Source organism: Caenorhabditis elegans, chromosome IV (genome assembly GCF_000002985.6).
Source record: "Caenorhabditis elegans chromosome IV".
Taxonomy (NCBI): Eukaryota; Metazoa; Nematoda; class Chromadorea; order Rhabditida; family Rhabditidae; genus Caenorhabditis; species Caenorhabditis elegans.
Genome location: NC_003282.8, coordinates 13,704,507 through 13,726,818, shown reverse-complemented (window position 1 = coordinate 13,726,818; position 22,312 = coordinate 13,704,507). Strand labels below are relative to the sequence as shown.

At 29.6% G+C, this 22,312-nt stretch overlaps 1 protein-coding gene and 113 non-coding genes across 114 annotated transcripts; 60 read left to right on the top strand and 54 right to left on the bottom strand.

Annotated features, from left to right (window-relative positions):
- The first annotated feature begins 22 nt into the window (after nt 1-22).
- 21ur-790 lies at nt 23-43 on the top strand. Its single transcript, NR_057271.1, has one exon.
- 21ur-4358 lies at nt 26-46 on the top strand. Its single transcript, NR_057270.1, has one exon.
- Nucleotides 47-162: 116 nt separating this feature from the next.
- 21ur-2117 lies at nt 163-183 on the bottom strand. The gene has a single exon (NR_057269.1).
- A 398-nt stretch (nt 184-581) lies between these two features.
- Nucleotides 582-602, top strand: 21ur-631. Its single transcript, NR_057268.1, has one exon.
- A 306-nt stretch (nt 603-908) lies between these two features.
- Nucleotides 909-929, top strand: 21ur-1266. The gene has a single exon (NR_057267.1).
- Nucleotides 930-999: 70 nt separating this feature from the next.
- On the top strand, nt 1,000-1,020 carry 21ur-1379. Its single transcript, NR_057266.1, has one exon.
- Nucleotides 1,021-1,766: 746 nt separating this feature from the next.
- On the bottom strand, nt 1,767-1,787 carry 21ur-3629. Its single transcript, NR_057265.1, has one exon.
- A 334-nt stretch (nt 1,788-2,121) lies between these two features.
- 21ur-10376 lies at nt 2,122-2,142 on the bottom strand. The gene has a single exon (NR_057264.1).
- A 36-nt stretch (nt 2,143-2,178) lies between these two features.
- 21ur-8505 lies at nt 2,179-2,199 on the bottom strand. Its single transcript, NR_057263.1, has one exon.
- A 430-nt stretch (nt 2,200-2,629) lies between these two features.
- 21ur-6110 lies at nt 2,630-2,650 on the bottom strand. The gene has a single exon (NR_057262.1).
- On the bottom strand, nt 2,631-2,651 carry 21ur-7792. Its single transcript, NR_057261.1, has one exon.
- Nucleotides 2,652-2,789: 138 nt separating this feature from the next.
- 21ur-5739 lies at nt 2,790-2,810 on the bottom strand. Its single transcript, NR_057260.1, has one exon.
- Nucleotides 2,811-2,880: 70 nt separating this feature from the next.
- 21ur-7812 lies at nt 2,881-2,901 on the bottom strand. Its single transcript, NR_057259.1, has one exon.
- A 402-nt stretch (nt 2,902-3,303) lies between these two features.
- On the top strand, nt 3,304-3,324 carry 21ur-7631. The gene has a single exon (NR_057258.1).
- A 78-nt stretch (nt 3,325-3,402) lies between these two features.
- 21ur-4412 lies at nt 3,403-3,423 on the top strand. Its single transcript, NR_057257.1, has one exon.
- A 274-nt stretch (nt 3,424-3,697) lies between these two features.
- Nucleotides 3,698-3,718, top strand: 21ur-3801. Its single transcript, NR_057256.1, has one exon.
- Nucleotides 3,719-3,948: 230 nt separating this feature from the next.
- On the top strand, nt 3,949-3,969 carry 21ur-869. Its single transcript, NR_057255.1, has one exon.
- Nucleotides 3,970-4,153: 184 nt separating this feature from the next.
- 21ur-7719 lies at nt 4,154-4,174 on the top strand. Its single transcript, NR_057254.1, has one exon.
- Nucleotides 4,175-4,192: 18 nt separating this feature from the next.
- On the bottom strand, nt 4,193-4,213 carry 21ur-9647. Its single transcript, NR_057253.1, has one exon.
- Nucleotides 4,214-4,277: 64 nt separating this feature from the next.
- Nucleotides 4,278-4,298, top strand: 21ur-3637. Its single transcript, NR_057252.1, has one exon.
- A 158-nt stretch (nt 4,299-4,456) lies between these two features.
- On the top strand, nt 4,457-4,477 carry 21ur-10827. Its single transcript, NR_057251.1, has one exon.
- 21ur-13281 lies at nt 4,472-4,492 on the top strand. Its single transcript, NR_057250.1, has one exon.
- Nucleotides 4,493-4,903: 411 nt separating this feature from the next.
- 21ur-568 lies at nt 4,904-4,924 on the bottom strand. The gene has a single exon (NR_057249.1).
- A 413-nt stretch (nt 4,925-5,337) lies between these two features.
- Nucleotides 5,338-5,358, top strand: 21ur-1564. The gene has a single exon (NR_057248.1).
- Nucleotides 5,359-5,501: 143 nt separating this feature from the next.
- 21ur-9560 lies at nt 5,502-5,522 on the top strand. The gene has a single exon (NR_057247.1).
- Nucleotides 5,523-5,619: 97 nt separating this feature from the next.
- 21ur-8457 lies at nt 5,620-5,640 on the bottom strand. Its single transcript, NR_057246.1, has one exon.
- A 162-nt stretch (nt 5,641-5,802) lies between these two features.
- Nucleotides 5,803-5,823, bottom strand: 21ur-12934. The gene has a single exon (NR_057245.1).
- A 110-nt stretch (nt 5,824-5,933) lies between these two features.
- Nucleotides 5,934-5,954, bottom strand: 21ur-10150. Its single transcript, NR_057244.1, has one exon.
- Nucleotides 5,955-6,184: 230 nt separating this feature from the next.
- Nucleotides 6,185-6,205, top strand: 21ur-3655. The gene has a single exon (NR_057243.1).
- A 554-nt stretch (nt 6,206-6,759) lies between these two features.
- Nucleotides 6,760-6,780, top strand: 21ur-9130. The gene has a single exon (NR_057242.1).
- A 104-nt stretch (nt 6,781-6,884) lies between these two features.
- On the top strand, nt 6,885-6,905 carry 21ur-11397. The gene has a single exon (NR_057241.1).
- Nucleotides 6,906-7,352: 447 nt separating this feature from the next.
- 21ur-1591 lies at nt 7,353-7,373 on the bottom strand. Its single transcript, NR_057240.1, has one exon.
- Nucleotides 7,356-7,376, bottom strand: 21ur-13533. The gene has a single exon (NR_057239.1).
- Nucleotides 7,377-7,936: 560 nt separating this feature from the next.
- 21ur-6526 lies at nt 7,937-7,957 on the bottom strand. Its single transcript, NR_057238.1, has one exon.
- A 187-nt stretch (nt 7,958-8,144) lies between these two features.
- Nucleotides 8,145-8,165, bottom strand: 21ur-8030. The gene has a single exon (NR_057237.1).
- A 52-nt stretch (nt 8,166-8,217) lies between these two features.
- 21ur-1580 lies at nt 8,218-8,238 on the top strand. Its single transcript, NR_057236.1, has one exon.
- Nucleotides 8,239-8,832: 594 nt separating this feature from the next.
- Nucleotides 8,833-8,853, bottom strand: 21ur-7732. Its single transcript, NR_057235.1, has one exon.
- A 117-nt stretch (nt 8,854-8,970) lies between these two features.
- Nucleotides 8,971-8,991, top strand: 21ur-5418. The gene has a single exon (NR_057234.1).
- A 71-nt stretch (nt 8,992-9,062) lies between these two features.
- On the top strand, nt 9,063-9,083 carry 21ur-3273. Its single transcript, NR_057233.1, has one exon.
- Nucleotides 9,084-9,726: 643 nt separating this feature from the next.
- Nucleotides 9,727-9,747, top strand: 21ur-7020. Its single transcript, NR_057232.1, has one exon.
- Nucleotides 9,748-10,146: 399 nt separating this feature from the next.
- On the bottom strand, nt 10,147-10,167 carry 21ur-2422. Its single transcript, NR_057231.1, has one exon.
- On the bottom strand, nt 10,150-10,170 carry 21ur-15469. The gene has a single exon (NR_057230.1).
- Nucleotides 10,171-10,422: 252 nt separating this feature from the next.
- Nucleotides 10,423-10,443, top strand: 21ur-1800. Its single transcript, NR_057229.1, has one exon.
- Nucleotides 10,440-10,913, top strand: C47A4.1 (Mariner Mos1 transposase; the record flags this gene model as incomplete). Its single annotated transcript, NM_070247.2, has 1 exon — nt 10,440-10,913. One exon carries the CDS (start codon nt 10,440-10,442, stop codon nt 10,911-10,913), a length of 474 nt encoding a protein of 157 aa, NP_502648.2.
- A 112-nt stretch (nt 10,914-11,025) lies between these two features.
- Nucleotides 11,026-11,046, top strand: 21ur-7667. The gene has a single exon (NR_057228.1).
- Nucleotides 11,047-11,152: 106 nt separating this feature from the next.
- 21ur-242 lies at nt 11,153-11,173 on the bottom strand. Its single transcript, NR_057227.1, has one exon.
- 21ur-13610 lies at nt 11,156-11,176 on the bottom strand. The gene has a single exon (NR_057226.1).
- A 29-nt stretch (nt 11,177-11,205) lies between these two features.
- Nucleotides 11,206-11,226, top strand: 21ur-4142. The gene has a single exon (NR_057225.1).
- Nucleotides 11,227-11,455: 229 nt separating this feature from the next.
- 21ur-12463 lies at nt 11,456-11,476 on the top strand. The gene has a single exon (NR_057224.1).
- A 230-nt stretch (nt 11,477-11,706) lies between these two features.
- Nucleotides 11,707-11,727, bottom strand: 21ur-11423. The gene has a single exon (NR_057223.1).
- Nucleotides 11,710-11,730, bottom strand: 21ur-14657. The gene has a single exon (NR_057222.1).
- Nucleotides 11,731-12,280: 550 nt separating this feature from the next.
- On the bottom strand, nt 12,281-12,301 carry 21ur-4704. The gene has a single exon (NR_057221.1).
- On the bottom strand, nt 12,284-12,304 carry 21ur-4944. Its single transcript, NR_057220.1, has one exon.
- A 98-nt stretch (nt 12,305-12,402) lies between these two features.
- Nucleotides 12,403-12,423, bottom strand: 21ur-3752. Its single transcript, NR_057219.1, has one exon.
- Nucleotides 12,424-12,690: 267 nt separating this feature from the next.
- On the bottom strand, nt 12,691-12,711 carry 21ur-1785. Its single transcript, NR_057218.1, has one exon.
- Nucleotides 12,712-12,789: 78 nt separating this feature from the next.
- 21ur-11741 lies at nt 12,790-12,810 on the bottom strand. The gene has a single exon (NR_057217.1).
- 21ur-3697 lies at nt 12,793-12,813 on the bottom strand. The gene has a single exon (NR_057216.1).
- A 227-nt stretch (nt 12,814-13,040) lies between these two features.
- Nucleotides 13,041-13,061, bottom strand: 21ur-3087. Its single transcript, NR_057215.1, has one exon.
- On the bottom strand, nt 13,042-13,062 carry 21ur-14569. Its single transcript, NR_057214.1, has one exon.
- Nucleotides 13,063-13,259: 197 nt separating this feature from the next.
- 21ur-12602 lies at nt 13,260-13,280 on the bottom strand. Its single transcript, NR_057213.1, has one exon.
- A 156-nt stretch (nt 13,281-13,436) lies between these two features.
- 21ur-9321 lies at nt 13,437-13,457 on the top strand. The gene has a single exon (NR_057212.1).
- Nucleotides 13,458-13,615: 158 nt separating this feature from the next.
- 21ur-4776 lies at nt 13,616-13,636 on the bottom strand. Its single transcript, NR_057211.1, has one exon.
- 21ur-1776 lies at nt 13,619-13,639 on the bottom strand. Its single transcript, NR_057210.1, has one exon.
- Nucleotides 13,640-13,886: 247 nt separating this feature from the next.
- On the bottom strand, nt 13,887-13,907 carry 21ur-2824. The gene has a single exon (NR_057209.1).
- Nucleotides 13,908-13,934: 27 nt separating this feature from the next.
- Nucleotides 13,935-13,955, top strand: 21ur-10443. The gene has a single exon (NR_057208.1).
- Nucleotides 13,956-14,050: 95 nt separating this feature from the next.
- Nucleotides 14,051-14,071, top strand: 21ur-4565. The gene has a single exon (NR_057207.1).
- 21ur-3877 lies at nt 14,054-14,074 on the top strand. The gene has a single exon (NR_057206.1).
- A 100-nt stretch (nt 14,075-14,174) lies between these two features.
- Nucleotides 14,175-14,195, bottom strand: 21ur-2756. Its single transcript, NR_057205.1, has one exon.
- A 458-nt stretch (nt 14,196-14,653) lies between these two features.
- Nucleotides 14,654-14,674, bottom strand: 21ur-14648. Its single transcript, NR_057204.1, has one exon.
- Nucleotides 14,675-14,865: 191 nt separating this feature from the next.
- On the bottom strand, nt 14,866-14,886 carry 21ur-5510. The gene has a single exon (NR_057203.1).
- Nucleotides 14,887-15,067: 181 nt separating this feature from the next.
- Nucleotides 15,068-15,088, bottom strand: 21ur-15268. Its single transcript, NR_057202.1, has one exon.
- Nucleotides 15,089-15,155: 67 nt separating this feature from the next.
- 21ur-11458 lies at nt 15,156-15,176 on the bottom strand. Its single transcript, NR_057201.1, has one exon.
- On the bottom strand, nt 15,157-15,177 carry 21ur-14039. The gene has a single exon (NR_057200.1).
- On the bottom strand, nt 15,160-15,180 carry 21ur-457. Its single transcript, NR_057199.1, has one exon.
- On the bottom strand, nt 15,161-15,181 carry 21ur-11936. Its single transcript, NR_057198.1, has one exon.
- A 159-nt stretch (nt 15,182-15,340) lies between these two features.
- Nucleotides 15,341-15,361, top strand: 21ur-14882. Its single transcript, NR_057197.1, has one exon.
- A 24-nt stretch (nt 15,362-15,385) lies between these two features.
- Nucleotides 15,386-15,406, bottom strand: 21ur-1786. Its single transcript, NR_057196.1, has one exon.
- Nucleotides 15,407-15,459: 53 nt separating this feature from the next.
- Nucleotides 15,460-15,480, bottom strand: 21ur-11485. Its single transcript, NR_057195.1, has one exon.
- A 64-nt stretch (nt 15,481-15,544) lies between these two features.
- Nucleotides 15,545-15,565, top strand: 21ur-15198. Its single transcript, NR_057194.1, has one exon.
- On the top strand, nt 15,548-15,568 carry 21ur-6696. Its single transcript, NR_057193.1, has one exon.
- Nucleotides 15,569-15,823: 255 nt separating this feature from the next.
- Nucleotides 15,824-15,844, top strand: 21ur-166. The gene has a single exon (NR_057192.1).
- Nucleotides 15,845-16,540: 696 nt separating this feature from the next.
- 21ur-5859 lies at nt 16,541-16,561 on the top strand. The gene has a single exon (NR_057191.1).
- An 80-nt stretch (nt 16,562-16,641) lies between these two features.
- Nucleotides 16,642-16,662, top strand: 21ur-11577. The gene has a single exon (NR_057190.1).
- A 436-nt stretch (nt 16,663-17,098) lies between these two features.
- 21ur-8250 lies at nt 17,099-17,119 on the top strand. The gene has a single exon (NR_057189.1).
- Nucleotides 17,120-17,247: 128 nt separating this feature from the next.
- On the top strand, nt 17,248-17,268 carry 21ur-5887. Its single transcript, NR_057188.1, has one exon.
- An 8-nt stretch (nt 17,269-17,276) lies between these two features.
- 21ur-370 lies at nt 17,277-17,297 on the bottom strand. Its single transcript, NR_057187.1, has one exon.
- Nucleotides 17,298-17,390: 93 nt separating this feature from the next.
- Nucleotides 17,391-17,549, bottom strand: F52D4.1. The gene has a single exon (NR_057186.1). It is a non-coding gene; the product is annotated as an Unclassified non-coding RNA F52D4.1 (non-coding RNA).
- Nucleotides 17,550-18,404: 855 nt separating this feature from the next.
- Nucleotides 18,405-18,425, top strand: 21ur-6874. Its single transcript, NR_057185.1, has one exon.
- Nucleotides 18,426-19,129: 704 nt separating this feature from the next.
- 21ur-13467 lies at nt 19,130-19,150 on the top strand. Its single transcript, NR_057184.1, has one exon.
- On the top strand, nt 19,133-19,153 carry 21ur-11557. Its single transcript, NR_057183.1, has one exon.
- A 90-nt stretch (nt 19,154-19,243) lies between these two features.
- 21ur-9242 lies at nt 19,244-19,264 on the top strand. The gene has a single exon (NR_057182.1).
- 21ur-12846 lies at nt 19,245-19,265 on the bottom strand. The gene has a single exon (NR_057180.1).
- Nucleotides 19,245-19,265, top strand: 21ur-5873. The gene has a single exon (NR_057181.1).
- 21ur-13928 lies at nt 19,246-19,266 on the bottom strand. Its single transcript, NR_057179.1, has one exon.
- Nucleotides 19,250-19,270, bottom strand: 21ur-5826. The gene has a single exon (NR_057178.1).
- Nucleotides 19,271-19,624: 354 nt separating this feature from the next.
- 21ur-12852 lies at nt 19,625-19,645 on the top strand. Its single transcript, NR_057177.1, has one exon.
- Nucleotides 19,626-19,646, top strand: 21ur-3250. The gene has a single exon (NR_057176.1).
- A 191-nt stretch (nt 19,647-19,837) lies between these two features.
- On the top strand, nt 19,838-19,858 carry 21ur-10899. The gene has a single exon (NR_057175.1).
- Nucleotides 19,839-19,859, top strand: 21ur-6164. The gene has a single exon (NR_057174.1).
- Nucleotides 19,860-20,042: 183 nt separating this feature from the next.
- Nucleotides 20,043-20,063, top strand: 21ur-11999. Its single transcript, NR_057173.1, has one exon.
- 21ur-2908 lies at nt 20,044-20,064 on the top strand. The gene has a single exon (NR_057172.1).
- A 114-nt stretch (nt 20,065-20,178) lies between these two features.
- Nucleotides 20,179-20,199, top strand: 21ur-14543. The gene has a single exon (NR_057171.1).
- Nucleotides 20,180-20,200, top strand: 21ur-1691. Its single transcript, NR_057170.1, has one exon.
- A 411-nt stretch (nt 20,201-20,611) lies between these two features.
- Nucleotides 20,612-20,632, bottom strand: 21ur-2851. Its single transcript, NR_057169.1, has one exon.
- A 117-nt stretch (nt 20,633-20,749) lies between these two features.
- Nucleotides 20,750-20,770, top strand: 21ur-645. Its single transcript, NR_057168.1, has one exon.
- A 200-nt stretch (nt 20,771-20,970) lies between these two features.
- 21ur-13144 lies at nt 20,971-20,991 on the bottom strand. The gene has a single exon (NR_057167.1).
- 21ur-7225 lies at nt 20,983-21,003 on the top strand. Its single transcript, NR_057166.1, has one exon.
- A 101-nt stretch (nt 21,004-21,104) lies between these two features.
- 21ur-11376 lies at nt 21,105-21,125 on the top strand. The gene has a single exon (NR_057165.1).
- Nucleotides 21,126-21,540: 415 nt separating this feature from the next.
- 21ur-3908 lies at nt 21,541-21,561 on the top strand. The gene has a single exon (NR_057164.1).
- A 14-nt stretch (nt 21,562-21,575) lies between these two features.
- On the top strand, nt 21,576-21,596 carry 21ur-10670. Its single transcript, NR_057163.1, has one exon.
- A 79-nt stretch (nt 21,597-21,675) lies between these two features.
- On the top strand, nt 21,676-21,696 carry 21ur-9251. The gene has a single exon (NR_057162.1).
- A 103-nt stretch (nt 21,697-21,799) lies between these two features.
- On the top strand, nt 21,800-21,820 carry 21ur-5815. The gene has a single exon (NR_057161.1).
- Nucleotides 21,821-22,012: 192 nt separating this feature from the next.
- On the bottom strand, nt 22,013-22,033 carry 21ur-15293. Its single transcript, NR_057160.1, has one exon.
- Nucleotides 22,024-22,044, top strand: 21ur-2589. The gene has a single exon (NR_057159.1).
- Nucleotides 22,045-22,312: the final 268 nt, after the last annotated feature.

Below are 22,312 nucleotides of genomic sequence, written 5' to 3'. Positions count from 1 at the left end.
AATGTTGAATTGATTGATGAGATAGTCTATTTCTGGTTAATGCGCAGTTTGTAAAATATTATGCAATTCAAAATGCATCATAATTTTTGGCATGTTTGCAGAATATTTTAGATATATATTTTTTTAGAGCATTGAAATTTTTGAAATTATAATATACTGACTGATCACCAAATCAATAATTCATTAGAAGTGTTGCATAATGTAGATGTAATCACAACATACTGAAACCGAAATAATATTTTGTTTACTAACTTTTTTTAAATTTAAAAATGAACCTTTCACAATCTTTGTGATTCCGAGTTGTAATTGCTGGAAATTAAATAAAAAAATTTGAGCTAATACATTAGAAGTTCATTAGTGTAGAAATAGAAATTTCGTGCAACTTTCATTGTTTGATAATTTATTTCCGTATTTCAATTATTAGAAATTAAAATAAGTTTTAGCAGAAAACCAAATTTGTTATAAGATTCTGAGTATTTGGACTACATAGTTTCCTTTTGAAATATAACTTTTCAATTAAAAAAAAAAATTGAATCGGTTTCACTAAAACCATAAATTGACAATTTATTGAAACAATATGCTTGGACTTCAATATTCGTTCTCACTTAATTAAATACCGGATTCATGTAGATTGAAATATTTGCTTTAATTTAATTTATAGATAGAAAAATAAAAGAAAATTTAAGTAGTTGAAAAAAAATTGCCTGCGCTGGTTTTAATAAATTTCATATCGCGTTTGTTGTATTTTTTGCGATTTTTTTCTATTTTTCAATTTAAAAAAAGTTAGCATAGTTTGAATAACTTTAACCATAATTATATCAAATGTGGGAAAGAAAACTAAATCGTTCAATAAAACATACTGTTTTAGATTCTGCATTTAAAAAGTTGTCAAGAAAAAAATGGAACATTATGCGTATCCATGTGTATTGCAAAAAAGCTCAATAAAAAAGATACTGTTTCACGTATTGCATTTAAAAAGTTTTCAGAAAAATAAAACATTATAACACTCCCATAGTTAAAATTAGTACATACACATTTCAAAAATAAGTAAATCGCAAAATTAAAAATTTTGCTTTAAAAAGTGAAAAGTTAAAAATGTTTCTATTTATGTTTTTTTTTTAAATTAGTTTAAGTACTTTATATCAGAATCCTTAACCTAAAATTTATCATAAACTAAAAAAGGTTATCATAACAATTTTTCAAAATAAAATAATTGTTGCAAAGTGTCTAAAGCAGTGGTTGTAAACCTGACAAGTAAAAGAAGGAAATGAGATAAAAAGCGAATAAAAAAAGGTGGAAAACTTCTATCTCGCTGGAGAAGCACTTTGGCACTCACTTATCATTTTAATGATAGATCATCACCCGTTATCAGCACCAATGGAAAAAAAATTCCGAGTGTACCAATATGCTCTCTTTTCAATGTGTATGGTTTTAATAACCATTTGCTCTCCGTTTGTCTAAGTACTTTTCACGGCTCTCTTTTTCTCTCCACGTGACTTTTCGTGGAGTGGAATATCATCTACACAGATTGTCATCAAATGGCATTTTTGACGGGTGTTGGTGGCTGCCGATTCATTGAAGTTTTATCAGTATTTGCACTGGAGATCAACTTGAAATACGTACCTATTTCAGATGACTTTACGCGTTTCAAACAACCGACGTTTATGCGTGCTTTGTGTAGTTTAGTAGGGTAACAGTGACAAATAGGTTTTGGAATTTTTGATTAAGTATAGGATGATAAATTTTGAGTTTTTGTTTGCAAATAAGGTAGCTATACAGGTGACATATCGCACAACATCACACATACTTTTTAAAGAAAAAAGTTTGAAACAGGAAATTTTTTAAAGTTACTCTAATTTTTTTAAATCTCTATTAAACTAAAAAATAAAAACGTTTTTTTGTTAAAATTTGAAATAGGAAAATTTTAAAGAAACATTTTTAAAGAAAATTTTTTTTGTGAAAGTTTTGTTCTTAATTTTTTTCTACATTTCCGATAATTTTTCAAACCAACTACACACAATTTTACGCAATCTGATATGACATTACAATAAAATAATTTAGCCTCTAGTTAAAATATGTGATTTGTTCAGTTTAGTGAGGTGCACAACAGTTACAAATATTTCTTGAAATTCTTTTTTACGAATTCTACAAAAATCACATTGTTTAATTAAAACACAATTTGAAACCGATAACCGCAAATTGAACATTTACACATGAGGAGCTTATTAAGAAAAATGTTTGAAACCGGGAAATTCCAATTTCCAACTTTTTTTCAAAAAAACCGAACAAGTAAATCACATATCCATCACATAATAACACTCATACTTTTTAAAGAAAACACATTGAATTTTTTTTGGAATTTCTTTAGTTTTTCTCTGAATTCTCTGATTAGACTTAAAAAAATAAATAAGTTTTTTGTTAAGTAAACATTTTGAAATAGGAACATTTTTTTGATAGTTTTGAAGTCTATAAATAAGGTTATGAATTTTTCTACACTTCCGATAATTTTTCAAACCAACTACACACAATTTTACGCAATCTGAAATGAAATTACAAGAAAATTATTTAGCTTCTAGTTAAAATACGTGATTTGTTCAGTTTAGTAAGGTACACAACTGTGACAAATATTTCTTGAAATTCTTTTTTAAGAATTCTACAAAAATCATATTGTTTAATAAGAACACAGTTTGAAACACGAGAACAGCAAACTAAACATTAGCATTAGGAGTTTATTAAGAAAAATGTTTGAAATCGGGAAATTCCAATTTCCAACTTTTTTTTTCAAAAAAACCCGCAATTCAACATGTAAATCACATAATAACACTCATACTTTAAAAAAAAAACACATTGAAACAGGTAATTTTTTTTGGAATTTCTATAGTTTTTCTCTGAATTCGCTGATTAGACTTTAAAAAAAAAGTTTTTTGTTAAGAAAACATTTTGAAATAGGAACATTTTTTGATAGTTTTGAAGTCTATAAATAAGGTTATGAATTTTTCTACACATCCGATAATTTTTCAAACCAACTACACACAATTTTACGCAATCTGATATGACATTACAAGAAAATTATTTAGCTTCTAGTTAAAATACGTGATTTGTTCAGTTTAGTAAGGTACACAACTGTGACAAATATATCTTGAACAGCAAACTAAACATTAGCATGGGAAATTTACAAAATTCTAACATAAATTTTTTTCACCAAAGAACATACTGGTGACAGATTAGTGGTGCTTTCATAATTTATTTTCAAACGTCTGTTTCAAGTAGGCTTCAAATATTATGTTATATTCACATGTTTAATTCTTCGTTTTCAAAAAATACATTTAAATGGTTAATTTAGAATTGCTTTTTTTGCAGTTTCAATAAGTTTTCAAATCCCATTACATACTTTCACGTGATTGTTCTGTTATTCAGTTGTTCAGATAAATTTACGGTGATCGAAAAACGATGCTTATACTATTCTATGTAGTTTAATGAGCTAACAGTGACAAATAAATTGAAAATTTTTGGTTAAGAACCTGCTGACAATTTGTATTTTTGTGAAAAAAAAAATTTATTGAGTATGCTGCTGAATTTAACAATATTCTTTTTAGTAATTAAAGAAAAAACAGGCAAATGTAATAATTTTCTGAAAATTAAATAGTCGCATGTTTCACCTACTCTTTAATTTTCCATTTTTAAGAGCTTCCAATACTTTACGTAACTGAATAAACTCCTAAACCCCGAATTTCTTTCCAATTTGAAGAAACATTCAGAAACCTTAATTTTGAACATTTTAGGCTTATAATCCAGAAAATTTTTAATTTCCAGTGTTTTAAGTCTAATATTAAAATTTTTAAAGTACCAATGAATGTTTAATGGAGAATCCAAACATATTTTTAATGTAATTTTTAAGAAAGTCTGCTTCGTATTGCTTTTAAATATTAAGCATCAATTCCGCCCTGCTACAACTTTCATTTTATTTTAAAGTATTAAAAAATAAAAAGTTCAACTGCAAATTTCAATAATTAATTTTTGAGACATCGAGCCTTAATCTATAAATGTAACATGTTTTGAAGAACTAATCCCAGAATTCTTCAAAAACTGTTACCCTTAAATTATTTACGGTTTCAACATATTCACAAAATCCCCATCGATGCTTGTTCTGAGTTATCACTTCTTGGCTTTACATATGTTTAGTTATTATACAATTTCCATCTTGTCCGTCAGATTCCTGTTACAAAAAATTATGTTTCAACATGTTCTTATTAAAACTGTAGAAAAGTATTTCATGATGACTATTACATTCTCAAGAAGAATATTTTAATCAAAAAAATCTTTGCTACCCAACTTTTCCAGGTCTTCCCGTCCGCAGTCATCATGTTGATTAATGAAGCTCGTGTTGTGATCCAAGTAACAAAAAAAAGACGGTTTCATCTGCAATGTTTCACAGCGGTCGTCAATATCCAACTGTGAAGTGGAAGAGTAATGAAGATGTGTTGGGAGTGAAGGAGAAGATTTATATGAGAGCCAGAGAGTTTTTTTTATAAATTGTAGAGTTGTGAAACTCTGTTGTGTAATCTGAAAAATTGAAATTCTTCAGATCTTTGCTTTCGTATGACCACGGCGAAACTGTTCGGAGTTAATTTTTCTCATGAAAGTGCCAAAAATTTGATTAATGAATACTCGAATTCACGTCAATGTCGACAACAAAAAGTTTATCTGAAATTGAAAAAATAACTAATCAAATTTTAAACGCTAAAGTGAACTTTGAAGTTACCAAAAATTTAACTGAAAATTTTCAAAAATATAAAATTTATAAAGGACTTTTAAATATGATTTCAAATATTCGGTTTTCTTTTTGAAAATTCATAAAAATATTTAAAGAATATTTTCTCTGACAATACATACTCCCTTAAGAGATATATTTGTACACTATGAAATACCACTTACTATTCACAAACGTTATATGCCAATGCTGTAAATGTATTTTAAAAACTTATGATTAAAACGTTCATTTGTAAATCAAGCCAAAATTTGGGGAAGTTCTGAAATTGTATGATACTTAATTAACAATTCGAGGATGCATACGCGCCTGCCTACTTTTTTCCAACATTTTCGCTTAGTGTTTGCTCACATCATGTTTTTACAGTTTGAAGCCTAATAGTTCAATGAAAAAATTCAAAAATTAAAGTAAAAGTTGCCTTGTAGGCAGGGAAGCATTATTTTAAACGATGTGCATAGAAATTTCGAATCCAATTCTTAAATAGTTAAAACATTTTGATCCATCGAAGTTTCCAAAAAAATTACTGTTTTATATATTTCTTAAAGTCAGTAAAATAATAACAATATCAATCCTGATCCTTTAATATATGCGGAATAGCTTAAAACCAATATTTTTTTTAAAAATATTTTTGAAGCAAATGTGATCCAACTAAAATATTTTTTTCAGTTTTTTTCTTCCTAAAAATCACTGTTTCACTTGGTTTATTTTTTAGCATTCAGTTTAATCGTGATACTTTCTTATTCAAAAATTCAAAAATCTCATCCAATTCATATTATTCCCGTTACTCAAATATTTGTGAAATAAGCAAGTCTTATGGGGCGCAATATTTCCAAATCATCATTCAACAATGATTAATGGGTTACAAAGAAAGAACATTCTTCAGACACAACGAGATATATGAAGATAGAGAGAAATTGTAAAAGAAGATTAATATCTTTAAGATTTTCGAAACGAAAAATTCTTTGTTTATTCATGAAAAGGTGTTACTTTTTTGTAATATTTGGGAAGTGGTGAAATAAAATGAGAAAATTAATGCTGCGGATAAAAATTAAGAAGTAAAGTTTGATTCAGGAAACACAAATACATATAACCTTTTGGTGAAACATTAGATTTTTTTTTTGAAATTTCGAAAATTCAAAAGAAATCAGGTATTTTGTTTTCGAAAAGTGCTGGATTTACCCACATAGTGAAAATGGTTTCGAGAAGCAATTAGAAATGATATCGTTGAAACTGAGTTTTTTTGTCGGAAAACTAAAAGAAAAAAAAACAATTTTATTATTATTATCTTAAATTTTTTTTCAGTTTTTTGCAATATCAACGAATAGAAATACTATTTTTGTGAAAATGGAATAAAATAAATGTGTAAGACTCATGTTTCTAGAACGTTATATATATATTTTTACAATAAAAATATATTCACTTTGTTGTTGTTGTATAATGCTGAAAATACTATCTTTTTATTACATTGAGTTCTTCAAATAAAAACTATAATCACTTCTTGAAATGTTTCTATCCAGTTTTAATACATGCCGGTTTTTCGGTAGGAATTAAATTCCTTCTAAATTTCATCCGGTTACTACAGCTAGTACTAATGTAAGTGTCTAAAAAGAAAATTTTGAAAATTCATTGTAGCTTGAAACTTTTTTCAGTGAAAATAGGAAAAAAACCAGGCCGTCACTTTTATTTCTGCTGGTGATATGTAAAAAATATTCTCAGAATACCGGGGAAACAGATTTGTAAAACATATAACCTTGATGAAACCGATAATTTTTTTTTTCTGAAAAGTTCAAGAAAAACAAAATAATTGATAATTTCTTTCAAATAGAACTTACGAAGTATCATTTTATAACTTTAGTTTAGAAACAAACAAGTATTAAGCTTTTTTGCAAGTTCTTTGAATCTATTCTTGTGAAAATGAAGCAAGAAAAATTTGTAAAATTTGTCATGTTTCCAGAACGTTTCATACGTTCTTATACTTGGAAGGGTTTTAATTAATAAAAAATAAAATTTATTTCAATCACAATTCTTTTTCAGTCATTCTTAAAAAAAAATTTTCAAGTTTTAATTTTTGTCGGTTTCACGATAGGATTTAATACTAGTGCTAATGTGATGAGAATTGGATCTTTCAAATTTTTTTAGATAAATTCAATTTTAATATAATTTTGGGTCTTGTTCATTCATTGGCTAAAAATATCGGAAAACAATTAACTTTTTAAGGAACTTCCAAAATTGAACGTTTTTACTGGAAAGTCAGTCAGATAATGCAAATTTTGGCTTAAAAATTTAAATTTGTTACAGCTGGCTTTATGAAAACCTTTTTAAATGAGCCATTTTTCAGTTGGCTTAACTGACCGCTATATATTTTTCGACATTTTAAAAGGAATTAAAATTATTAGGAATTACTTGTCGGTCTAAAATGTATCGTTTACACTTCAAAACAATTTCCGGTTGGTTCTGATAAATGTTTCAAATTAAAAATAAATAGAAAAAACGGTCACAAACTAAAGTAATAATTGCGCTTTTGAGCCTACTATTTTCTTGTATTTTGTGATAGGGCAAATTGAAAAAAAAAAACTTTTCAAAACATGCAATGTCATCAATCGCACTACTTTAACTTCAATATCATTTATTATGCAAACTTAGTGTTACAGTCAAAATAATAATTTCTCCAAACCCCCAACAATTCAAAAAAACTTCCATAAATCCCACAGTTGGTCCCTCTTCTCCAAAAACGTTACCTCTTCCCAGTTGTATATCATCTTGTAACCCGTCAAATGTTTTATTACCTTCCTCCTTCCTCTTCTCTAACTATCTTAACCCATCTCCATCTGACACACCGTTGACACTTCCCTGACACCATATGAATTCTTTGTCTTTTGCCGCCAGTCACAGAGAACGTCAGGTAGGTCACTTAAAAAAGATCGATCTAAGAGTATGTATGTGTCAAGATATCCCGCGCTTTGTCCGGCAGATGTCAACAGTTTTTGATGGGAGAGAGAGATGCAAAACAAGCGATTACACATTTTTGATGGGCTTTGCATTTTTGCGGTACCTACGTTACCGCGCCAGGTGCCCAGATGTCTATCAAAATGAGACACTTTTTATGGACGGTAATAAATACTTTGGGCACCGATGCTTATCTGTTAGTCTTTGTCGGAGTTTTACGGTTATCTGAAACTATGTTTTCAAACTTTTAAGGAATTTGAAGCTGGTTTATGCAAAATGTGTGAAGCAGTAGACTTTTTTCAATTTTTAGAAGAAACTTTGGAGCTTTTCAGACACTTGTTAATACTGGAGAAAACATGCTGAAATTTTCTCAAATCTCAAATACTGGTTTGTTAAATGTACAGTTTGCCAATTGAGGAAATAATTAAAATTTATGATTTTAGGTCAAATAACATACTGTTTCAATAAACTTACAATTTATGATGTTAGTGGAACAGATTCAATAACTCTGTCCTTCATTTTAATTGAAAAAAAAAACGATTCTTGGATAAGAAAACTAATCCAACAGTCTGTAAGGAAATGGTTAAAACCATATGTTACCACAACAACCAAATGTCCGAATAAAACTTTTCAAAAATTGTAGAAAAGTTTATATTTCGAGTCAAAAGGCGGGAAAAATTCAGTTTTGTTCAGTTTCAGTTCAGTTCAGTTTTGGAAACCGTCCATTAAAAATATTATCTTAATTACTTCCCTTGAAGATTCCCCACTGGCGGAAGAAGCTTTAAAATGAAGAGCGGAAATGCGCTTAAATCTAAAAGTTCGTCAAAATGGATGTGTTAATTATTAGTCTTTATTTTATATTTCGGTAGTTAATTTGTGAATTCAGATACAATTTAAGTCCGTATGTATCCAATTTTTGTTTTTTTTTGGATTCCAATCGACTCAAAAATTATCAAGTTATTGCGAAATAAATTGTCAAAATATGAGTTTAAATCTTATAAATTGAAGAAAAATGTATTCCAGCTGATGTGGCCAAATTGGAAATTTCATAATTGAGAATTGATCTCATTAAGATATTCAGTCTCTGGGAGGGGACTATAAGCAAAATGCAGAGTGGTTTGTTACAGAAATAGAAAAAATCAAAAAGTTCAATTTCAGAGAAAATATATCGGCTATATGAAAATGCAAAATTTTTGTGTAATTTGTTTTGCTGTTTCATCGAGCCAATGTCAATAACTTTGAAAAATCAAAGCTAATCTATTAATAACTATTTGTGCTAGAAATTTCACATTATATAAACCGCTGTTTCACGGTTTCATCATAAATAGTTCTTTGTGCCGAGCAATATTGGGTCCTTTCTCAAAGCTGAAAAAAATGTTTCCATTTTCACATTGCAGCATTTTTGATGTAAGTCAAAAAATTGCATAGACAAAAATATTTGAAGTACTCTTGAAATTTTTGTGTGTGAAAACCTGGAAAATGTTTGATTTTTTTTGAAAAAATCTGAAATTGTCTTCACTCCATTCGGTTCAAAAATTTTCAGCTTTTTTTTCAAAAAGCAAGACTTTTCAAAACTCTACTAGAGTGTTCACCTACTTTTAAACGTTCTGAAAAACATTGAAAGTTAGCAAAAAAATAATTTGGACTAATTCTACAGTCCACCAAAGTAGTGAAAAAATGAAAAAAAATTGAGATCTAGTTTTAGGGGTTGAGAGTAGAGCTTTACCGCTTAAACTTTTGCAGTGACATATCCTTATGGAACACTTTTAAATGACACATTTTTCGTTTTGAAGTCTGACGGTTGAACAGAATTCTTGCTATTATTGAAGCTAAAATATCAAACAAATTTTAAAACCATTTCATCAAAAGTTTCGGTTGGGTTTTTTTTTTGAAAAGCTGAGAAGATTCGAACAGTAAAATTTCATCGCAATTATTAATTAACATTACTTGATATTTTTATCACAATCAGTTTCAATATCTCCATTTCATTTCCATAATTACTGTCCCTTCATTGAGTCCCAATTAAGTAATGTGTATGTTCACACACACATATACATACACACTAAGAACAAATGGGAAGCGACAGGTTGATAAAAATCTGAAGGATTTATGTGTTACAGGTCATACTGGTAGTAGTAACCCGCCACTCATTTATTGCGTCACCTGTCAGTTCTTTTGATGTTTTTGGAGAAATTAGATGGATCGGTCAGGCAGTTGTGCAATGTACACAGAGATTTTGGCACTTTTTCATAATCGGACTGAACGGTAGAAAGATTGTTATGGTCAGAAAACAAGTTAATACAATTTGAAAATGAAATTTTCTGAATAAACCAGCTAATTCTGGGGTTTTCCCAGTCAAAAATAAGGATTTTCTAAAACGTTCTTAAACTACAGACAGTCAGTTTTCATTGATGAATTTTGAAATTTAAAAAGAAATGACCATCAAAGACTTATTAAAAATTGAAAACTTTATCGTAACTTATGATCCAAGTGAAACGGTTAAATTTTTAAAGTAATTTGTTTAGTATAGCTAATTTTTTATTATTCTGAAACTTAACAGTTATTCGTAGCAGTAGAAAATTTGCAGCTTTTCAAAAAAAGTTGGTTATCGAACTTTTTTCATCAATTTTTAAGCTCCAACATTTTCGAATTTATATGAAATCTGCTTCATTATAAGCATAAGTTTAACTGTATTAGTTTTGAAATGTTTTTGCAGTTGCTGGAAATGGATCGGAATGGAAAATTAAAAAAGAACAAAGGAGTTGACAATGATGAAGTTATCAAGCAAATAATTATTGATAATCTGGATGTCACGGGTGGCTACAAAAGAGAATCCATCTACGATACTCTCGCATGGCACACAATTATTTTCCCATTAACGATATTCCGATACATTAAATGGACAGCACTTTGGTATTGGAGATTTGCAATTCAAAAGGAGGAATATGATGATGACGCCAAGCTTTATCTTATTAGAAAGTACATTGGAGTTTCACAAATGGAATTCGATCAGAAGTACACTGATGAAGACATTGATGATCTTTTTGAACGAGAATGCTGGCTGAAAACAAATTGTGCAACGTGGAAAGCCGAGCGAGACGCTGCGGAACAAGAAAAAATGGCTCAATCGGGTCGGTACAAAAGGTATAAGAGATATATGAAAAACGCGGGAACTATTTCGTTTGTCGATGAAGATTAGATGTTTGTAGCATTAATCAATTAATTAAAATCAGATTTTATATTTGCAGGTGACACTTCAAAAACACTGTTTCATCAACAACATAAGAGTTTATCGGAAGGATAAGAAATAATATCTATTCTCAGACAAACCGAAGCATAGCAACTCCGAGTAAAAAGCATGGGTTGTCTGAATTCCTAAGTTATGTATTTTGAAAGCACAAATTTCAGTTTAGCAATTGATTAATAAGCAAAATGTTTCTCAAGTGTTTCAAGGCAGCATTAATTTGCCCGTATTTCTTTTATAAACTTAATAGCTATTCGTAGCAGCAAAAATCTTCAGCTTTTGAGTGACTTGGTTATTGTATTGGATTGTTTATCTGAAAGAGAATGGTTTAAAAAGAGGATAAATTATCATAATTTGCTGAAAATCTGAAAATTATTAATAATTTTCCAAAAGACTGGAAACGAACAGAAAGGAAAAATAAAAAGGTAAATGTTGATACGAAAAAAACTTCCCGTTTCAAGAAGACGTTGTATCGTTTTTATCTAATTCTGCCCCGATAGATTATCAGTCATTTTTCATTAGAGAATCTGCAATTTGTTCTTGCGAGGTAAAATTTCCATGTAGATACCAAATTTCCATGTAGATACAAGCCTGCCCCGCTGCCTACGTGCCTACAAAGTAGGCAGGCACAGTCAGACAGCTGTCAGTTATGCAGTCAGACAGAAGGCAGGACCTGGAACAAGAGAGGCCAATAGATAGTTAGAAACATTGCAGATGGCAAAAATAAGTAGGCCGGCACGGTGCAGAAAGTAGGCACAAGAAGCAAGAAACAACGCCAGATTATGTGCCCTGAAATATATTAATTTTCTGAAACAGAATTTTTTGAATTATCCGAATTTCCAGTCCCTTCAACTTTAACACCTACAATCTCTTTGATACCACCAATACCCGAGTTAATCGGAAAACCAAATAAAACAGGCGTTTACGGTGTACTATAAAGTGTCGTAAACCGTCGCGAAATTGAGGTGCGCAGTGTCTTTTCGGCGGTTACCCCCGTCTGATTCTATCTCATTTAAGATGATAAACTAAAACTCTTAATTACATATTCATATGATTCTTCTTTTTCATCTTCTTTTCATCTTCTTTCCATTTGTCTTATCGATGGCCTCCTACTTCTCAAACATGCCCATTTTATGATCGGTCCGTGGTCTGATAACAATGACACTTAATAAGAGAAACCGTATTTATTATTCCAGATTTAGTGGCGACTATAAAAATTCTGACATTTTTGAGAAATAACGAGTTTTTAATGCGGATTTATGGCAATTTTAAATGTCAAATCTGAAATACATATGCCTTTTTGTAGATTGAAATAATAAATAACAACATCTGCAAAAGCAAGAGTAATGATAAAATTGTTCAAATTTTTTTACAAATTAAACGTGAAACAGTAATTTTTGGAAAATATTGAACAAATTTTGAAAACTGACCAGATCTTGAGCCAAGATTCGTGACTGGTGAAGCAATGACCATGATTGAAGTATTCAAGTACTAGTCGGCACTGTAAAACAGGATACGATTTCACCATACGAGTTGGACTTTCATAGTTGGCAGGTTTCTCTTCATGTCTATGTGTTTCTTCTAGGGCTAAAAAGTTTGCAGTCAAATAAACTGTGAAACAACAACTTCTGAAAAATATTAGACACATCTTGAGAATTGAAAACCACTGGGCAAACAAAGCAATAGGTTTAGAACAAAAAAGTAACACATATTCTGAAACTAAAAGAAACAAGAATATAATTTTATTTCCTGAATAAAAGCAATCAATTGTTTATTACTTCTAAACAGTTCAAAACAGTTAGTAAGCAATTAGAAATATTTCTTGTTGTTTTTTTTGTTTTCATATGCTGTAACACTATTTTTTGATGTTAAGTGTGATGTTATAAACCAAAAGTGAAGCAGATAAATTATTTGAAATTTGCGTTTACAACTTAAACAATAAACCTTTAAAAAATGCAATGAAAAGTAATTTGAATATTCGTAGTCTAATTATAAAATTAATCTGACTGACTTAAAAATTCTGAATACATTTTCAAAATAGTTTAATTTCAAGATATCGTTCCCTAATTTTTTTTAAGTAAATATGTGAAGTCACTCATCGTAATGTACTCAACTGTTTCAAGTTCATATGATGGTACTGTGAAACAGTAGAATTATTGAAAAATAAATACATTTTTTAAAAAGAATCAAGTACGTTAAGCCTGAAAAGCACGCGTCTTTTTTGAATGAAACAAATGTTAAAGGGAAATTTGAAACAAATCAAGTTGAAACCCATTTCGGAAATCAAACAATGATAAAATTGTTCAAACTTCTTACAAAAAAACATACAATGACCATAAATATGAAATATACGTTGACACTGACACAGGAAAAATAAAACTTTGATTTCTAAAATCAAAATTTGTCAATGAACAAAATAATTTAAAATACCTGTTTCAAGCCACCGTTGTAAGTTTTAAACAATCATGATAGAGTTGATCAGTTTTCCTTTTTTTTACAATCAAAACTGTGGTTAAATGAAAAAATGATCTTCCAAGTTCAATAAATAAATAAATTTATTAGCTGAAAAAAATTGAATTTGGAATTTTTTTTAATTTCAATTACCGTTCCTAAATTCTAAACAAAGAAAAATTTCACTGGAACTCAATTTTGTATCCTAGAACTCAAAAAACCTATCACCAATGCTTTCCGCCGCTTTGAATATCTATAAGGACACTGTAGAACAGTTTAAGATAATTTTTGTAATTCTAAAATATCGAATTATGAGATTATTTGGAGAAAACAGCTATTAGAGTAGTTTTCAAACTACATCAAGCTAAAAAATTTTAAAATTGTTAAACTAATTTTTAAGCTTGTTCAAATTTTGGAAATCAACATGTGACACGTCTTCAAGACAAAGAAATTTTTAGGTAAGGAAATAAGAATATTTAATGCTTCTATTTTTTGAGATTATCTTTGAAGATAATGTTCACCTGATATAGAATGAATGAAACAGAAAATGTTTAATTTTTAATTTGAGACATAAAATTTCTAAATAACATTTTTTGGAATGTTTCGATAAGGTTGTAAAATGGGAAATATGTTGACTTTATTATTGATCGCCTTCTACCAAAATGATGCATTTTTAAAGAAAATTTGCAAAGATCAAGTTAAAAGCCTGTTAGTAAACTCTCAGCAATGATCAAAATTGTCGAAATTTTTTACAAATAAACTGGGAAACCAACTAAAACAGCTGTACTGAATTTTAACTGCTTCGAATGTTCATAATGCCATTGTAAAACAGGTTACGATAATTCTTGGCATTTGAAAAAAAATCAAAGAGAGACTCCTCTAAAAGAATTGATCACATTTTAAGTTGAGAAGAATTCCATTTTCAGAGCACCCATAGAAAGTTTTTGTAGCTCCCACAACTTACGGCAATTTTTTATTATAGGTAGGCACTTTAAAATTAAATATTTCAAGTTTTGAAAAATAAAACCTCGTAGAATTTCCTGTATTTCTAGGCATTGAAATTCTCAATTTCTTAGCATAAACGTTTAATAAATAAATAACCTGTCCACACAGTATCGGTTTGTGCATTGTATCTTTAGACAAACACAGGAGATATTTTTTTAAAAACCTACAGTTCACAATGTTTGGTCGCGTGTTGCGATATGAGCATTGTACGTAAATTGTACTAATGTTCCGTGATATTCGAATTTTGTTCTCGAAAAACATCTACGTACTATCTTCGAAACACATTTTACTTAAAAAATGAAACAGAAACTTTTTAAATTTCAAATTTACACATGAAACTTTCAAATGAAAATTTGTTTCGAAGAGATTATTTTTATTATTATTATTATTTAGCTGTAATATGAAGTAATTTCACGAGAACAGAGCACTGGTTTTTTAGGATCGGAACGCTAATCAAATAAATATATATTCCACGAATTTAATGAATCCTTCAAGTGCTTATAATGACACCATGAAACAGCATCAGACTTGAATTTCTAAATGCGGAAAAAATAAATTTGATTGAAACTTGATCTAAAACTAAAACAATGTGGATGTTTAAACATAGCATCCCTGCCATACTACCTAATAATTTAGTTTTGAAATAAATTTAAAACCTCACCGAGATTCGGATATTATCAAATATTTTAATTTCCTCTACATATAACAAATTCTGATACAGTTTTTATTGCTTTGAATTTGCATTTGCATCAATGAAGTGAAATAAATGCTTTCAAATTCGTTGAGTGTTGATAAGGACAATGTGAAACAGGTTAATATAATGTTTCACAGTCTAATTGCTAAAATACTGAATTTAGATATTAAATTTGAAGGAAAAACCACGGTTGCTATTCCTTTCTAATTTAATTTCCAATGAGAGCCCCTACTGAGAAAATAAAGTTTGAACGTTGATTTTCAACAACGCATAAAAGGCAGCTTTACTGTAATTCACAATAGTTTGCTGAAAGGGTTCACTAGAAAAACTAAACCTGAAACAGAAAATTTTGATTTTCAAATTTACACATAAATTTCAATAAAAAACTTTGCTTGTTTCGATGAGGTTGTAAAACGGGAGATAATTTGATGTTTTTTATTCCGATTTCTTTTCATCATCTTTTTGACTAATTTAACTTTATAGTATTTTTTTGAAATGTACATAGCTTAAACATTACATAACATAGTTGCTTGATTTTTTGAATAAAAAACTAATTTTATTTTGACAGAATGTTTTAGTTGTGAATGAAAAACAAAAACAGAACATTGTTTTTTAAAGATCTTATAATGATTTTGCAAACCTACTAATTTAATTAATTGGAAAAATTTGCTGTTTCATAAATGAAGTAAAAAAACTTCCATGAAGTGCACATTAATACATCAATGACAGAAAGATCAAAAGTACTTCAAAACTTCTTCTTAAGTCCCTGTGTCTCTTTTTTAACACTGTCTAGTTTTTATTTGTGAATTAAATAAATAATTCGATTGAAGTAGAGGAACTCTCTTTTTTCCAGAATTCAGGAAAATCGAATAACAAAAATATTCGATGTTTCGGTTTTTTCAAACAAATACTGTTTTACACTATTCTTTAATTTTTTAAAACTTCTCTTTTAAACGAAGGATTCCCCTGCAAGTTTTGATATATCCCTTACAATACAATAAGTAGAGCTCTATCATTACTTGTTACTTCCTGTTGTTCCTTGCCTATCCACGACCACCCAGTGAGCTCATCAATCTCCGGAACAAAGAGGATGAGATAGAATGCGTGCGCGCGGAAGACAGAGACACACCACTGACAATTTTATTGCTTTCCTTGTCATCGATAAATTCATCAATTAACACCATTTGGTGGAATGCCAACACTGACTTCAAAGGATCCAAGAGGCCGCCGAAGAGTACTGCCAGGAACACTGACCGAAAAATGAATGTGGGTAATGGTGTGGGAAACTGTATGTCCCTGTGTATAATATGGTTTGAATTACAATGTCAAATACAAAAATGATTTTTCAAAAACAAAAAAAGTTTTCTAAAACACAAAAAAAATATTACTGTTTCTGTAAGTTTTAATGAATGGACGTTGAATAGTATTTTAATGCACTCCAGCCAGACTTGGTTAAAACTGTTCATTCGGATTATGAAAGCGATAACTACTGTTTCAGAAGCTTTTTATAAATAAAAATATTTTTTCGAGTAATGCGAAGACTTCAATTTCACAAAATGCAGAAGACAAGGCAAAGGAATAAACCCAATTTTTAAGTTTCAACTGAACATTCCCCGCGTGATTTTTTGGATGAAATTTAAAATTTTCTGATTTTTGTCTCCTCCAAGAGTTTTACGACAAGCATACTTTATCCAGAAATAACATTGAAATTTTTACTGAGAAATGTGCAAGCATTAATTCTTTTTTTTTTGATATTTATAGAGCATTTTAACAATGAAGTAACGAGATCTAAAAAGAATGCCAAAAATTTTATATTTTCAAAGAATATTGTTTCTGAAAATTTTAATCAATACCTTTTACTGTTCATTTATCGTTTAGTACCACAAAATAAAGTTTGTCTGGAAATGTCCCATGATTATTAAATACTCGATACAAATCATAATTAATGTTTCAGCTGCTTTAGTTTAATTGATTAAAAAAATTTTACCATTACCTCGGTCGGTCAAACATTTCAGATAATTCAAAGAAATAGCATACGCTTCCTTTTTTATTAAACAAATATGAACCATTCATTCAAAAATATTTAAAAAAAACTGTTTCACCACGTTCATGAAAATGTTGTGTGGTAGAAATATTTACTTCCGATTCCTATTTCAAAAAATAAATATATACGTACATAGTAAGATCAAACAATCTATTACCAGGTGATGTTTTAAAATTGAACCATGAAACGTGACCAATTCATCAGATAAAAAGTTCTGAAAAAAAATAATTGTTCATTTCCGGGTCCCTATTGGGACCCTTTTCCAAAATTTAAAGACGGGGAGCATTTTGTTAAGTCATTTATTTGGTTTGTTGGTTTTTGACTTGGATTTGTCTTGGCTCTCCGAGAGACGTGCCGTAGCACGAAACTCGAAAGCTCCGTCCGTCTTGGAGAACTGACGATCACTGAAAATTGAAGGAAGCTGATGAAAACTTGCAGCCGACGAAAACCAGTGTAGCGTGTGTTGCGGCAACTCTATGAGTTGCTGCTTTTTTTTGGAATTTGATGGCCATTTCGACTTCTTCCTGATTTAAGATGTTAAAAAATAATAATTTTCATGATATTTTCGAGATATTTTTTGTTTTAATGTTTTGTTGAGGTTTTAAACTAAAGAAATACCTGATTATCCCCTAAAAGATCACGGGAAGGGATCCGAAAACCATTTTTAAAGTGATTTATCCGATAATCCACAGTTTTTGATAGAGGATCTGAATTTCACGCCCTAAGTATATAGTAATTTGCACTTTATTTATTGGTTGGTTGATTCTCAATTCAAAAAAAAAATTGAGAACATAATAGTTTCAAAAAATCGATAATGTAGTTCTAATGATTCCAATAAAGTTGACAAAACTTCAGGAATTAAAGAAATCAAACATTTTCAAATAGTGAAATTTTAAACCATTTTTTGAAATGGTTTTCTTTGCCACGTAGATAAGATGAAATTCCCATGAAAAATGTCTCATAAACGTTAATTCTCACTAGGAAACACTGTACACAGTGAACCAATCAATATCTAATATTCCTGGCTTCTCGACTACAAAATAATATTCTGCCAGTTTTGCCTATAAATCAGAAATTTTCGTATCTGAAAAGTACTATTTAACATTTTGAGACGCACAAATTTCAGGCTTTTAGGCAAAACTGGCATGTTGTATTTGGGTAGCCAGTAACATTACCTTAACATATTCGAGTGAAACTTTTTTCAGTCTGTTTCATTGTAGTGTCTTCTTGAGATTCATCTAGTTGTTTTCAATAACACATGTATAAAAAATGAATGTAAAATTTCTGCTTCACAACAGAGTTTTTCTGTCTCACCCCTTTGTAAATATATCAATTTGCATGCTGCTTGATTCCGAGTCTAGAAATGTTTATAGTCCCCAAAAGAAAGCAATAAACCCATTTAGGATCCATAAAAGTGTTGTGTGTATGTATGCGTCCCCGTCTATCTGTGCGTATCAGTTGCACCACCATAGGTTTTTATCACCCAATTTTATGACAGGCAACTCAAAGAGCCCCCGCCGACTGGTCGTAAATCGTGCATCAAATAGGCCCTATCTCGGATGATATGTTGTCTTGTTAGTGTTAGGAGGACATTTTCTCAATCTACCGTGTCACCTCTTTTGATTTTTATGACTACCCCTTCCCCCTCCCCTTGTCATAAGGTTTTTGAATCGTGGAAATAAGAAATAAAACCAATTTTATGATCGTCTGACAAAGTGTCAAAGCGGTTCTTTTTTATGTGGCAGGGCATAAATGTCGCATAAATGCCCCGTAGAGAAAATAATACTAATATAAAAGTCATATTGAACATGTGCTTGCTTTCCAGCAGATGGCACAACAAAAACGATTTTATTGCCATGAGAATTGCTACCTCAAATCGGCTGAGTTCCTATAAAAACTATAAAAATCACAAAAAAAATGAGGAGAAAAAATTATAGTTTCAAATGCTACATTTCAACTTGCGAACTTTATTTATATTATTGGTCTGTCTAGATTCCAATAACATCTTTAATGATTTTCATAAAAATAATATTTTAGGAAAATATTGTTTCGACAAATTTATTTATAAAGATGTCTAAATAGCTAAAACTATTTCTCATATTCTAATGACCAAACAAATTAAATAGAAAACTGTTATAATCATTTGTGATGGAAGTGAAACAGACAAAGTATAATAACGAGAATCAAAAAATTTAATAATAACTTTTACAGCTTCTAGAAAGTGTTCATTTTTTTCAATTTCAGGTTTCAGACAAGTATTAATTATATAGAAGTTTAGAGGTTTTACTATTTCCCATTTTTTACATGGTAGACCACAAATTCGTTAAAAAATTGTATTTCAGAAGACGAAATGATTTTGTATTGCATTAATTATAATGCGAAAAAATCATTACACCGCTTTTCTTAATTTGAAACATAGAATTTCCACCGTTTCGATACTGTGTTATTAAATGGCTCATATGGAGGAAACTATTGGCAGGTTCTGATTTTAATCATGAACTTTCTTTACATTTTTTTCAGTACAGTAGTTTATTCTTCAATTTTCCTTTAAAGTATTTTAGTTTGTTTAAATTTAATATAAGCGTGTTAAAAATAATTTAGATTATACGGCATCCGAAAAAATAGCAACCGAAAATATTTTCCGTTTCATCAAGTTTATAAAGTTTATGCCTCTAATTTAAGATATTTCAGATCCTTGTACTACATCGAAATATAATTTTTTAAATCCTGACAATTATACTTACAGCTTACAATGTTAGTCTTTTTTTCAGAGAATCAAATAATCTATTTTAGAAATAACTAGTTTTATGTGTAGAAACTCTTTTTTTTTCAAAATAAGCAAATACTGTATCGATAAGGTTTTAAGTAAAATCTTGTGTATAGTAGGTCGTTGATTTGGAATACGTTGATTTTATCAAAATGATGTTTTCTTTTCAATCTTCTTGAAGTTTATGACAAAAGTTTATGATAGTTACGTATACTGTTTGAAACAGTCCAAATAAACACTTGACAACGGAGAATAATCATTAGGAAACTCGGCTCCAGCGAAACAATTATAGGGTTAAAGTTTTGTAAAAATAATTATTTCTGGATTTTCGTTTGAATGTTTTTTAAACTTCTTTCAACTGTATTACGTGCTTGATTCTAATCAAATAATTTTAACGTATACTTGAAATCATAGCAAAACAATGACATAAAGCTATACCAAATTTTGCGAAGCCGTATATATATTCAAGTTACCTTCAGATTTTATCCTCAATCCGATTCTGAAACCAAGTCAGCCCAGTGAAACCACGGGGTTATCAATTTTTCTCATCTTAAATGCTAAAATAATATGCCCGTGTTTCTGAAAGTGTTACGTTACAAATGATCTTGAAATTTTCAAAAACGACACCATTGTTTATTTTCTAACATTGCCGAGTCAGATTCCAGTTAGGTAGTTTTTCAGGCAATTAAAGCACTATTTATCACAACTTAACAACTCTGCGGGAAAGTCTCCAAAATGAATATCAATAGTATGTAGCTGCAAAAAAAAACAAAAATTTTATGCCGGTTTCAGATATATTATTAAAAATCTAGCAAATTATCACAAAGTAATGCTGCTCGATCTGCCTCATGGAAATGATATTTTTCAATGTTTTATGAAGCGTGGTAAGTTTAGACCTGACTTCCCAGCTTCCGAGCTTAGTTTAAACTTGGAAAAGTTTATTTGAGAACATGATTTCAGTATTGGGAACTGCTGAAATTTATTTTTGTTTTTTCAGCAAGAATTTTTTTTGGGTCGGTTTCACATTTCTTATTTAGCTTAGAGCAGTTTGAGATACATTCGATGCACCACATCGTCGAAATTACATCGTCGAAACCACATCGAAAAGTTGAAACTGTTCAGCTCATAATGAAAAAAGCAACTATTTCAATAAATTTATTAAAACCGCAACACCTTACATTAAACTTTACAGAATCTGGCTTCAGGTTTCTCATTTGAGTTTGAGATATTTATACTGTATTAGTGAAGTCTTTCAAATTTTTCAAGTGTAAAAATTCTAATTTTTAGTGGCAAAACCCCACTCGTGGTCCCTTTATTTTGAAAATTTTCATTTTATCTCCCACTTTAAAAACCTGTCTAATTGCTCCAAAAACAGTGTTCTCAGGTTGTCAATTTTTGAAAATGTTGTTTGAGGGTATGTGGAATTTTGAAAATGTTTCGAAAACCTTTCTGAAAAAACAACCCTGAAATCGTTAACAGCTTGAAATTCAATAGGTTGATAGTAAATCTGTGATGCTGAAAAATTTCTCAGCGATTTAATTTCAGGAAGTGCTTCCAAGTTTATTTTTTTTGTCGGTTTCAGGTTTCTCATTTGAATTTGAGAATTTTTACTGCTATTCAGTGATTCCATAACATGTGTTTTTACATAATACTTAATGCTTCGAAAAAGCCGATGCTAGCAAATCACCGAAAACAAATGGAAATTTTCTTCCTATTCACCCAATCAATAATACGAAAATTGCAATTTTAATTTTAATTGTTCAAATGTTGATTTCTCGTAGAAAATCGCTTAAGTTAAACTTCAGTTTTCAGTGTAAATACTGAATTTTTTGTCGGTTTCAAAATTTTTATTTAAATTTGAGCAGGGAAGCTTCCTGTAATGAGATCGCTCAACATGAAGACAATGAACTTGAAATATTCAGGTTTCGTTGATTAATGCAGTTCAACGAGGATTTTGGTTAGACCTTCAAGGCTCAGTTTACACGTGAAAAACAATATTAAAACACAAATGTTCTTGTTGAAGGTGCAAACGCAAAAAAAAAAAAAAATTTTTTGTCGGTTTCAGATTTATCATTTAAGTTCGAGTGGTTTGAAATATATTCAGTGGTTTTATAGTAGTAGGCTCTTATGTTAGTTTGCAAAACTTTTATTTGAAACATTAAATATTGTGTGTGAAAATACCGTATATTCTCTACTACATAGTTTGCACCAAATTGATTCACTTTGAAAAGGAAAATCTCGGTTTGTTTTAAAAAAAAATCAATGAAATAGAAATATATTATTCGATTGAAAGTATTTTTATAAAACAAAAGACACCGAGATATGATCAACAAAAGTTGAGCAATGAGGTGCAGCACCAATAGAGAATATACTGTATTTCCTATTTCCACACA